Source organism: Silurus aristotelis, assembly GCF_946808225.1.
Source record: "Silurus aristotelis genome assembly, chromosome: 7".
Classification (NCBI taxonomy): domain Eukaryota; kingdom Metazoa; phylum Chordata; class Actinopteri; order Siluriformes; family Siluridae; genus Silurus; species Silurus aristotelis.
Window position 1 is genome coordinate 32,139,779 of NC_139580.1, and position 11,092 is coordinate 32,150,870.

The 11,092-nt window shown below is 45.1% G+C and overlaps 1 protein-coding gene across 3 annotated transcripts; it reads left to right on the top strand.

The window, feature by feature from the left end:
* Nucleotides 1-508: 508 nt before the first annotated feature.
* LOC310729299 (exportin-T-like) lies at nt 509-10,691 on the top strand. 3 transcript variants are annotated; one of them, XM_083547406.1, is made up of 9 exons: nt 509-638; nt 2,641-2,797; nt 7,391-7,473; nt 8,211-8,267; nt 8,469-8,538; nt 8,848-9,066; nt 9,271-9,479; nt 10,150-10,318; nt 10,404-10,691. In XM_083547406.1, the coding sequence occupies exons 2-9, from the start codon at nt 2,708-2,710 to the stop codon at nt 10,674-10,676; spliced, it is 1,170 nt and encodes a 389-aa protein (XP_083403532.1). In that variant the 5' UTR covers nt 509-638; nt 2,641-2,707; the 3' UTR covers nt 10,677-10,691. The 3 variants fall into 3 exon arrangements, with proteins under 3 accessions (XP_083403532.1, XP_083403534.1, XP_083403533.1); XM_083547408.1 differs by having other exon boundaries at nt 9,295-9,479; XM_083547407.1 differs by having other exon boundaries at nt 555-843; nt 913-2,797.
* The last annotated feature ends 401 nt before the right edge of the window (nt 10,692-11,092 follow it).

Consider the following 11,092-nt stretch of genomic DNA (forward strand, 5'->3'; position numbering starts at 1 on the left):
ATCTTACTGCAACACACACCTACTGCATCTTACTGCAACACACACCTACTGCATCTAACTGCAACACACCTACTTCATCTTACTGCAACACACCTACTTCATCTTACTGCAACACACCTACCTCATCCTACTGCAACGCACACCTACCGCATCTTACTGCAACGCACACCTACCGCATCTTACTGCAACACACCTACCGCATCTTTCTGCAACACACACCTACTGCATCTTACTGCAACACACCTACTGCATCTTACTGCAACACACACCTACTTCATCTTACTGCAACACACACCTACTTCATCTTACTGCAACACACACCTACTTCATCTTACTGCAACACACACCTACTGTAAAATTGTAAGATATAAACCTGTGCCTTCCATATATATTTATAAAAAATACATCATTTTAATGACATATATAATTATTTATATAATTCATTCATGCCACACCTTTCTTTTTAAAGGAGCCGTCACGTGGCCTACGGAACTACTTCCTGTTGACCCGAGTGATGACGCAGTAGCACTTCCGCCCTGCTGTTTGGACAGGCCGTGCGCGCGCCGCTGTGTGAGGAGTTCATGTGATTGTAGCGGAGTTCCGGAGGAACCTGATGGAGCTCTGAGGAGCAGGAGAAGGTAGTGGAGATCTCCCTCTCTCTGTACACCGCGAACACGGGGGTGTTGGGCAAGAACACGGGGTCACTTTCACCCGGAACTTTAGGGTTGTTTTTTTTAATGGAAGCACGAGGAAACCCAGCCAGAGCCCGCGCGCGCTCCGGTTACCGCTTTAATATAACTATGTACACATTTACAGGATTCAATTACTTTATTAAGACAAGGAGTGACTGTGTGTGTGTGTGTGTGTGTGAGAGAGAGAGAGAGAGAGAGAGAGAGAGAGAGAGAGCGAGAGTGTGTGTGTGTGTGTGTGTGTAAGTGTGTGTGTGTGTGAGAGAGAGAGAGAGAGAGAGAGAGAGAGAGCGAGAGTGTGTGTGTGTGTGTGTGTGTGAGCGGATGTAGAGGCTCTGCCACGCCACGTTACTGAGACACGCGCGCATGTGATGTGCTAATCGGCTAGTTCCAGCACGAGCACGCGCACTTACTCCACCCTGTGGTACATAACGGTTCTGGTTCCGGTTCCGCTCAGCTCTCTATAGTGTTTATTTGGACTTTGTACTGCGGTGGTCCTGATAAACTGCTCCTGACTGGTTAGCATTAGCTGCAGGATTTGGAGCAGTTGAACTCGGTGGTTCGCGGCTGCAGCTGTTCGAACCAGTGTGTTGGAGCTTCATCTCCCGCTCCGACACGTACCTTGGGGTCACACCGAGGCCTGGCCTGATCTTCACACACATTCCTTACAACTCTACACTTCTGTTCAGAAGCTCATGAGATCGAATCCCAACAGCAGCAGGCTGGAGCATGACTCCTAACTCTCACCTGTTCAGGTGTGTGAAGATCAGGGGTTATAGAGAGAAGCTGTAAATGTGAAGCTGAAGATGGATTTGAGTTGTAGTTAATATAAATCATTAGTTACTGTGGTTTAGGACTGAAGATGTGGAGATAGTGTGATTATCAGGTCTGAGGATCATTTAAACAGGTGTTGATTTGAGCAGCTGTGGATTCAGGAGCAGTATTTGTTGTTGTTGCTGTTGGAATTCTTGAAGCACAGGTTTGACATGTTAAAACTCTCGTGTTATCGGAAACACTGGTGAAGGACACGCTCTCAGGACCACAACAAATGTCATCAAGGAAACAGATGAGGTTTGCTCTTTCTGTGAGATGATTGGATTAGAGATTCAGTGGTTGAACATTGAAATCCAGGTTTAGTGCTGAAAATGATATTTTGTGGGTGAAGTAATTTATAGTTTGGGTATTTAATCGTTGATTTTAAAAATGCATCAGATTTTTCCAAGAAAGTTGAACAATAATCTCAACAAGTGATATCTAAAACCACGAGCTCTCTGATCTTTAGCTTTTATTTTCGAATGGATTACCGTAACGCAACACACACACACACTCCAAAAGGAGCTTTCTGTGAACCACACATGGAATAACCTTGTGCTGTAGTATAGAACGAGCAGCAGTGTACCTGAGATTTATTTACCTGAGATTGAGAGAAATACGATTTCACAAGAATCCCTCATTTGTCTACAGTTTCCTTTCACTGGAACTGAGATTTACAGGAGGTTTCTGAAGCAGGTTTTGAAATACTCAGACCATCCGATGGTTGGTTTGGATGGAAGTCTCGCTGTGCATCTGTGTGTGGTTTTTCATTGTTCTGCCACAAGCTTGTGACTGTTTCACCACTAGACTCCTGAGTAAAAAGTGGGTTCTGTGCTGTTTAGATTTTTATTGAAATGTTTTGAAAAGAAACTGCTGGAGATTAGACTTGATGTAGATTAGAAGCCACTGTCCAGGTCTGAGGTGTGGATTAAACACCTTCATATCACGCTTCATATCAGGTAAGAAATGTCCCTCTCACAGTCCTGCTACTGTTCCCTGAACTTCTCGTGTGCTGTAATAAAGAGACCGTGTGAAGGTTTCTTCTTTCCCTTTCCTCAGACTGTATCATGATGTTGCGTCACAGGAAATGTCGAATACACTACACGATGATGACACTGTTCTTCTCTGTGTTTGGCAGATGCTTGAAGCCAGTGTTTGTCTGGAAGACTGGAGAGATCCTCTAGTGAAAGTGAGCTAACCCCCACATGGCCTGCGAGTCGGCTTTCCCCGCCACCATGGACGAGCAGGCCCTCATGGGACTGAACCCCAACGCTGATGCCTGCTACAGGCAGAGGGTAAGATCTCCATCATCACCTAGAGCTCTGACCTCTAGATCTGATACAGAGTGTCTGCATTCTCATGTTACCTGTATCTTATTATCTACTCTAATATCAGGTGGAATCCAGGATATAGATAACAAAGGACCTGTGATGAGTCACAGGTGTGTTTGTGTGTAAGACGTGTGTGTGTGTGTGTGAGACGTGTGTGTGTGAGACGTGTGTGTGTGAGACGTGTGTGTGTGAGACGTGTGTGTGTGTGTGTGTGTGAGACGTGTGTGTGTGTGTGTGTGAGACGTGTGTGTGTGTGTGTGTGAGACGTGTGTGTGTGCGCGTGAGACGTGTGTGTGTGCGCGTGAGACGTGTGTGTGTGCGCGTGAGACGTGTGTGTGCGCGTGAGACGTGTGTGTGCGCGTGAGACTGTGTGCGCGTGAGACGTGTGTGTGCGCGCGTGAGACGTGTGTGTGCGCGCGTGAGACGTGTGTGTGCGCGCGTGAGACGTGTGTGTGCGCGCGTGAGACGTGTGTGTGCGCGCGTGAGACGTGTGTGTGTGCGCGCGTGAGACGTGTGTGTGTGCGCGCGTGAGACGTGTGTGTGTGCGCGCGTGAGACGTGTGTGTGTGCGCGCGTGAGACGTGTGTGTGTGCGCGCGTGAGACGTGTGTGTGTGCGCGCGTGAGACGTGTGTGTGTGCGCGCGTGAGACGTGTGTGTGTGCGCGCGTGAGACGTGTGTGTGTGCGCGCGTGAGACGTGTGTGTGTGCGCGCGTGAGACGTGTGTGTGTGCGCGCGTGAGACGTGTGTGTGTGCGCGCGTGAGACGTGTGTGTGTGTGCGCGTGAGACGTGCGCGCGTGAGTGGGAGACTCGTGTGTGTGTGTGTGTGTGTGTGGGAGACTCGTGTGTGTGTGTGTGTGGGAGACTCGTGTGTGGGAGACTCGTGTGTGGGAGACTCGTGTGTGGGAGACTCGTGTGTGGGAGACTCGTGTGTGGGAGACTCGTGTGTGGGAGACTCGTGTGTGGGAGACTCGTGTGTGGGAGACTCGTGTGTGGGAGACTCGTGTGTGTGTGTGTGTGTGTGTGTGTGTGTGTGTGGGAGACTCGTGTGTGTGTGTGTGTGGGAGACTCGTGTGTGTGTGTGTGTGGGAGACTCGTGTGTGTGTGTGTGTGGGAGACTCGTGTGTGTGTGTGTGTGTGTGTGGGAGACTCGTGTGTGTGTGTGTGGGAGACTCGTGTGTGTCAAGTCAAGTCAAGTTTATTTGTATAGCGCTTTTCACAACAGACATTGTCTCAAAGCAGCTTTACAGAAAACAACAGTGAAGGTGATGGTGTGCGTTTGTCCCTGATGAGCAGCCGTGGCGACAGTGGCAAGGAAAAACTCCCTTAGATGATATGAGGAAGAAACCTTGAGAGGAACCAGACTCAAAGGGGAACCCATCCTCATATGGGTGACATCAAAAGTTTGGTCATAAATCTTTCAACAATACAGAACAATTTGTGATCATCATAGATCCAGCATCAGCTTCTCCATGCCAGGGCCTTTAAACACTCGGCATCTACTTCTCCATGATCATCCATAGGTCCATAATCTTCACGAGGTGGGACGTGACTGGAGCTGGCCAAACCTCAGGATGCCTCGGGATGGGGAGAGAAAGAGAAGCAGTGGAGAGGAATTAGCGTAGCTGCTGTTCATGATATTAACAGCACAAGTTGATAATGTGCATGTGATCAGATGTTCTGGAGCACAAGGTTATGATGTGATGTGTGTGATGTGTGTTATGTGTAGGCTTTGCTAAAAAGATATGTTTTTAATCTACACTTAAACTGGGAGAGTGTATCTGAACCCCGAACACTGTCAGGAAGACTATTCCAGAGTTTAGGAGCTAAATGTGAAAATGCTCTACCGCCTTTAGTGGACTTTGCTATTCTAGGAACTACTAGAAGCCCAGAGTTTTGAGATCTCAGGGAGCGTGACGGATTGTAGCGTGTTAAGAGACTGGAAAGATACATGGGAGCCAAACCATTTAGTGCTTTATAAGTGAGTAGCAGTAGTTTGTAGTCTATTCGAAACTTAATAGGAAGCCAATGTAGGGACGATAAGATTGGGGTTATATGATCGTATTTTCTTGACCTAGTAAGAACTCTTGCTGCGGCATTCTGAACTAACTGAAGCTTGTTTATTAATGATGCAGGACATCCACCTAGTAATGCATTACAGTAGTCTATTCTAGAGGTCATAAACGCATGGACGAGCTTCTCTGCATCAGATATAGATAACATATTTCTTAGCTTAGAAATATTTCTAAGGTGAAAGAAGGCTGTTTTTGTAACTTGATTGATGTGATTTTTAAAAGATAAGTTGCTGTCTAAAATAACTCCCAGGTCTTTTACCGTTGAACTAGTAGTTACAGAACATCCGTCTAAATGCAGGCTAAGATGCTGGAGCTTCTGTGTACTATTTTTTGGGCCGATGAGCAAAATCTCCGTTTTATCAGGATTTAATAGCAGAAAGTTATGGGTCATCCAATCTCTTATTTCTTCAACACACTCAGTTATGCGAGCTAATTGAGCTGTATCGCCTGGTTTGGATGAAATATATAGCTGGGTATCATCAGCATAACAATGGAAGCTAATTCCATGCCTTCTAATAATATTTCCTAATGGAAGCATGTATATTGTAAAAAGCAGGGGTCCCAGAACTGACCCTTGTGGCACGCCATAATTTACTAGCATTATCCTGGATAGCTCTCCATTTAAATCTACGAAATGGTAACGATTGGACAGGTAGGATTTAAACCAGCTTAATGCCTGTCCCTGAATACCGATGTAATTCTGTAAGCGATCGAGGAGAAGATCATGATCTATAGTGTCGAACGCAGCACTAAGATCTAGTAAAACTAATAGGGAGATGTAGCCTTGGTCTGAAGCTAAAAACAGGTCGTTAGTGATTTTAACTAGAGCAGTTTCTGTGCTATGATGGGGCCTAAAACCTGACTGAAACTCTTCAAAGATATTGTTCTCCTGCAAGTGGTTACATAGCTGGGCAGCGACAATCTTTTCTAAAATCTTAGACATAAATGGGAGATTTGAAATTGGTCTGTAATTCGATAGCGTGCTTGGATCCAGATTAGGTTTTTTAATGAGGGGCTTAATAACTGCTAACTTGAGGGATTTAGGGACATGACCTAACGATAGTGAGGAGTTAATAATATTGAGAAGAGGCTCACCAGCTGTATATAACACTTCCTTCAGTAGTTTAGTGGGAATTGGATCTAACTGACATGTTGTTGATTTAGCTTTCATAATAGCATCATACAGCTCTTCCTGTCCTATACATGTAAAACAGTGTAGTTGTGGGGTTGTAAGTACGATTGTGTCGGGAGATGCTGTCAGAGGTTGAACTGCCACAATTGTTTTTCGAATGTTATCTATTTTTTCAGTGAAGAAATTCATAAAGTCTTCACTACTAAACTGTGATGGAACACATTTTTCAGATCCCTGATTTGTTGTTAATTTGGCGACTGTACTGAAAAGGAACCTGGGATTGTTTTTGTTATTTTCTATGAGTTTGCTCAGGTGTTCAGCTCTAGCAGCTTTTAGCGCCTGTCTGTAGCTAAGCATACTGTCTTTATACGCAATTCTAAATACCTCCAATTTAGTTTTCCTCCATTTTCTCTCCAGATTACGTGTTGTTCTCTTTAGGGCATGCGTATGACTATTATACCAAGGTGCAGGTGCTTGTTCTCGAACCTTTTTTAACCGGATGGGGGCAACAGTGTCTAAAGTGCTAGTGAGGATAAGGTCTATGTTGTTCGCCATCTCATCAAGATGATCAGCAGTTATGGGTTTAATGTGAAACTGAGATAAATCAGGCAGGTTATTTATGAATCTGTCCTTAGTGGTTGGAATAATAGTCCTACCAAGTCGATACCGTGGTGAAACACGGTTAATCTGCTCTACCGGTAGTGTGTACAGTAGGAGATAATGGTCTGTGATGTCATCACTCTGGGGTAAAATATCTATATCAGTGACGTCTGCTCCGTGGGATATTATTAAGTCTAGTGTGTGGTTAAAACTGTGGGTTGGTCTGGTGACGTTTTGTTTAACTCCAATGTGTGTGTGTGTGTGTGTGTGGGAGACTCGTGTGTGTGGGAGACTCGTGTGTGTGTGTGTGTGTGGGAGACTCGTGTGTGTGTGTGTGTGAGACTCGTGTGTGTGTGTGTGTGTGAGAGTTTGGTTGACATTCTGGTGTGGTTCCTGATGCTGAAAGCAGCTCATTTGCATGTTTCTGAAACTGTTTTATTGCATATAAGAATGAAAAATATCTGGCTTGTGATTGGTTAATGAGAACTGCACACAGGTATCCACAGGTAAACACCAGAAACGAGGCAGAATAACAGTGATCTGAGTAACCACATGCACAACTCTGTGAATTTACTGCTCATTTCGAGCGCCATGTTGTTCCTTATCCAGTTTGAGGTTTTATTATTACACACTGGAAGGCGTGAGCGGCGTGTGAAGCGTGTAGTTCGTCTCACACTGTGGCTTTATTGTAGCAGCTCATGTCTCGCGTCAGTAACATCACGATTCCAGTCACACGTCTGTTTGTTTTTCAGGCACTGGTGTATTTTGAGCAGCTGAAGGAATCTCCTGATGGATGGGAGGTGTGTGCTGAAGCACTGGCTAAAGGTATCTACAGGTGAGACCCACAATCCTCTGCACACCAGTGCTAGATGTTCACCATTTCATTATTTCTGCGCTTTACTGATCAGAAGGTCTCAGGTTCCTGCCCCTGCACTGCCAAACTGCCACTGTCGGGCCCTTGAGTAAGGCCCCTAACCCCTTTATACTTGTGGGGTGTCTTCGTGCCTAAATAAAATCATAAAATCGTGTCATTGTGCTGTTGTGTTTATGGGACAGATGATAACTTGTTTAGTGCATGTTGTTATGATCCTGAAAGCTGTGAGGTTTACAGTGTGAGCTCATGCCTCAGAGTGTATCAGTTCATCACTGCTCACTTTTTGTGCAGGAACTGATGCCTTCAGCTGACCACTTCAGCTCCCTAAATAGTGCTCTCTTAGTGAGAGACACAGGAGGCTTTCTGTCTGTCTGTCTGTCTGTCTGAAATTAGGGAAAGAGTTTCTCGGTTGTAATCATCATTAGACAAGTAGTTTTTCAGATTGACATTTCTTAATATTTAAGATTTTTCTGTTTCAGGAACTTGTAATACACTTTACTTGTGTGTGTGTGTGTGTGTGTGTGTGTGTGTGTGTGTGTGTGTGAGAGAGAGAAAAATGTCCTTCTCCTTAATGCTTATGGACTTGATTAGTTTTCTCATGATTTCTTCAAAATGCGTTCACGTGAACACGTCTGTGGTTCCGTCGAAATGCTGCTGTTCTGTGATCTGACAAAGCATTTTTCTGTTTATTCTTTCAGTGATGATCACGTAAAGTTCTTTTGTTTTCAAGTTCTGGAGCATCAGATCAAATACAGGTGAGATTATAGTCCACATGCTCTCAGCAACCACATCAAGTTTATAAACACTTCCTGTTTCTGACCAAAACAAGTCCTCACGAGAGCTGTGACACCCCTGTGGTAGAGCTAATAGTGTGTGTGTGTGTGTGTGTGTGTGTGTGTGTGTGTGTGTGTGTGTGTGTGTGTGTGTGTGTGTGTGTGTGTGTGTGTGTGTTGCAGGCATGCGAGACTCACCGGAGCTCAGCAGCAGCTCATTAGAGAGACTTTGATGAAATGGCTGCAGATGCAGGTGTGAAAGTATTTTCATGCTGCTGTTTCTCTCCTCATTTACCTTCTGTTATCTGCAGCACTAAGATAAACGATGTATAGTTTCTTCTTAAAGCTGTTAAATATCAGTTTTAGGTAAGCTGAAAGTCAGAAATTTCTAATATTCCAGTTGTTTAAGGTAGCAGGGAAAAGAACATGGACGTCTGTAGGTTTGCTCTGAAAGCTCATAAAAGCTGTTAGTTCTATAAGCAGTACCTCTACAGTTTAGAAGTGAATGAGGATCAGGTCCTGGTTCTACCTCTGTGTTTAGCTGTGATTTTTCTCCCCACAGTTGATGAGCTCGCACCCTGAGAAGCCGTTCATCAAGAACAAGGCTGCGCAGGTGTTTGCGCTCACCTTTGTCATGGAGTACCTGACGCTGTGGCCCAAGTTCTTCTTTGATGTTCTCTCTCTGGTGGGTCTAAACCCTTATGGCCTGGACATCTACCTGCGTACGCTCATGGCCATCGACGCCGAGGTGGTGGACCGGGACATCTTGCACTCTCCTGAGGTACGGCTCACCTTCAGCGTTCTGCTGTGTTCTGCCTGGTCTTCTGTAGCTTCCTCACGTATCAGGATGGTGTTTAAAGCAGTGTTCTCACACTGAGTACAATCCTGGCTGGATGGATCTCATTTTAAAAATCAGCATGAACAGCTATAAACTGCATATCAGAAGAAACAGGAACATGTTTATTTTACCCGTTTTATATTACAGATAAATACACGTCTGTGTCTGCAGGAGACCCGCAGGAACACTCTGATTAAAGACAGCATGAGAGAGTCGTGTATCCCGGCCCTGGTGGAGTCCTGGTACCAGATCCTGCAGACGTATCAGCGCACTCACACCGAGCTCACGTGTCAGTGTCTGGAGGTAGTCGGCGTGTACGTGTCCTGGATCGACCTCAACCTCATCGCCAACGACAGGTCAGAACATCTCCACAGCTGCTGAAGTTCATCCTCATCCTGATTCTCTGACTCTGATTCTGAACGTGTCGTATTGCTCATTGTTCGCGTTTCATATCAGAATCATTACCCCAGTTTTCACTAGTTTTGATGAGCACCATATTCTTCTGTCAGGTACAATAACACTGCATCAGTGGTGGCTTTCCGGTGATTTCCACCATATTTCTGTTTTAGCAGTGTTTCTGGCTCTAGTGCAGTTTATCTGTGTACTCTGGATCCTCAGGGTTTCAACATTCAGCACATTTCAGATCTTTCAGGTGTTTAAACAAATTCATTGTTTCCTTGAGCCCCAGCCCCGCCCTAGTGAACAGTGTAGCGTCTGTGCACTTCTATTAAACTGATGTAGATTCAACTGCTGCCAGGCAACAAAAGGGTGATCTATAGACCGAGCCCTCTCGCTGTTATTACTGGTGTTTGCATGTCGTGTGGAGAACATGAGCTGCACCTGATAATGGAGTAAAGCAGGTTCATAAAACAACTGTGGACAAAGTCTGAATATATTCTACAGAAAGTACACACAACTATGACCTGTTTTACAGGAAATACCTACACATTTCCATTTCCATACACATTATCAGCAATCAGCTCTGTGTGTGTGTGTGTGTGTGTGTGTGTGTGTGTGTGTTTGCAGGTTTGTGAATGTATTGTTGAGTCACATGTCGGTGGAGGAGCTGAGGGAGGAGGCCTGTGATTGTCTGTTTGAGATCGTTAATAAAGGCATGGACCCAGTGGACAAAACCAAACTGGTGGAGTCTCTCTCTCAGGTCCTCCAGAGTGCTGGATTCTTCAACATCAAGCAGGTACATGCTGACAGAATACGGCAGTAATTACGTCACAGCCAGGATTATACAGCAGCAGTGTGTGAGATTGTGGTGTGTGTCTCAGGAGGAGGACGTGGACTTCCTGGCTAAGTTCTCACGTCTGGTAAATGGAATGGGTCAGGCTCTGGTGTTGAGCTGGACCAAACTCACTAAAACCGGAGACCTGAAGGTGGCAGCAGAAGCCCTGCAGGCTCTGGAGGCCAAAATCCCGCTGATGCTGCAGCTGCTGATGCACGAGGACGATGACATCTCAACTAATATAGTGGGCTTCTGTTACGACTACTTACACGTGCTCAAACAGGTACACGTGCGCACACACAAATTGCACACAGGTTAGTGGCCTTGCTGAAATGTGCATTGGTAAAACGATAAAGTTTTTCAGAATTAATAATTTATTACATTTGCATTTGCAAATATTTTTTCTCAAGGCACAGCTAAATTAAACAATCAATATAAACATGAATTTCACAAAAATAAGATCTAAAACATTTTGCTCAAACAAACATCCTGTTTTTCTGCTGTAGTTTAAGATACTGTACATGTTTGCATACTCAAATTCTAGCAATTTTGCAAACATTATTCAATGTGTTTAAACTTTTTTTTATGGAATGTTGCTAGAGAGAGAGACACCAGGCAAAGCTGAGAGAGAGATACCAGGCAGAGCTGAGAGAAAGATACAAGGCAGAGCTGATGGTGAGAGAGAGAGAGAGAGAGAGAGAGAGAGAGAGAGAGAGAGAGAGAGAGAGAGAGAGA

Excerpts from the sequence above, each read along its gene's own strand:
- LOC310729299 (XM_083547406.1), top strand. The coding sequence starts at position 2,708 with ATGGCCTGCGAGTCGGCTTTCCCCGCCACCATGGACGAGCAGGCCCTC. Across the intron at positions 2,798-7,390 it reads ATGCCTGCTACAGGCAGAGG|GCACTGGTGTATTTTGAGCA; the intron begins GTAAGATCTCCA and ends TTTGTTTTTCAG. Across the intron at positions 8,268-8,468 it reads GAGCATCAGATCAAATACAG|GCATGCGAGACTCACCGGAG; the intron begins GTGAGATTATAG and ends TGTGTGTTGCAG.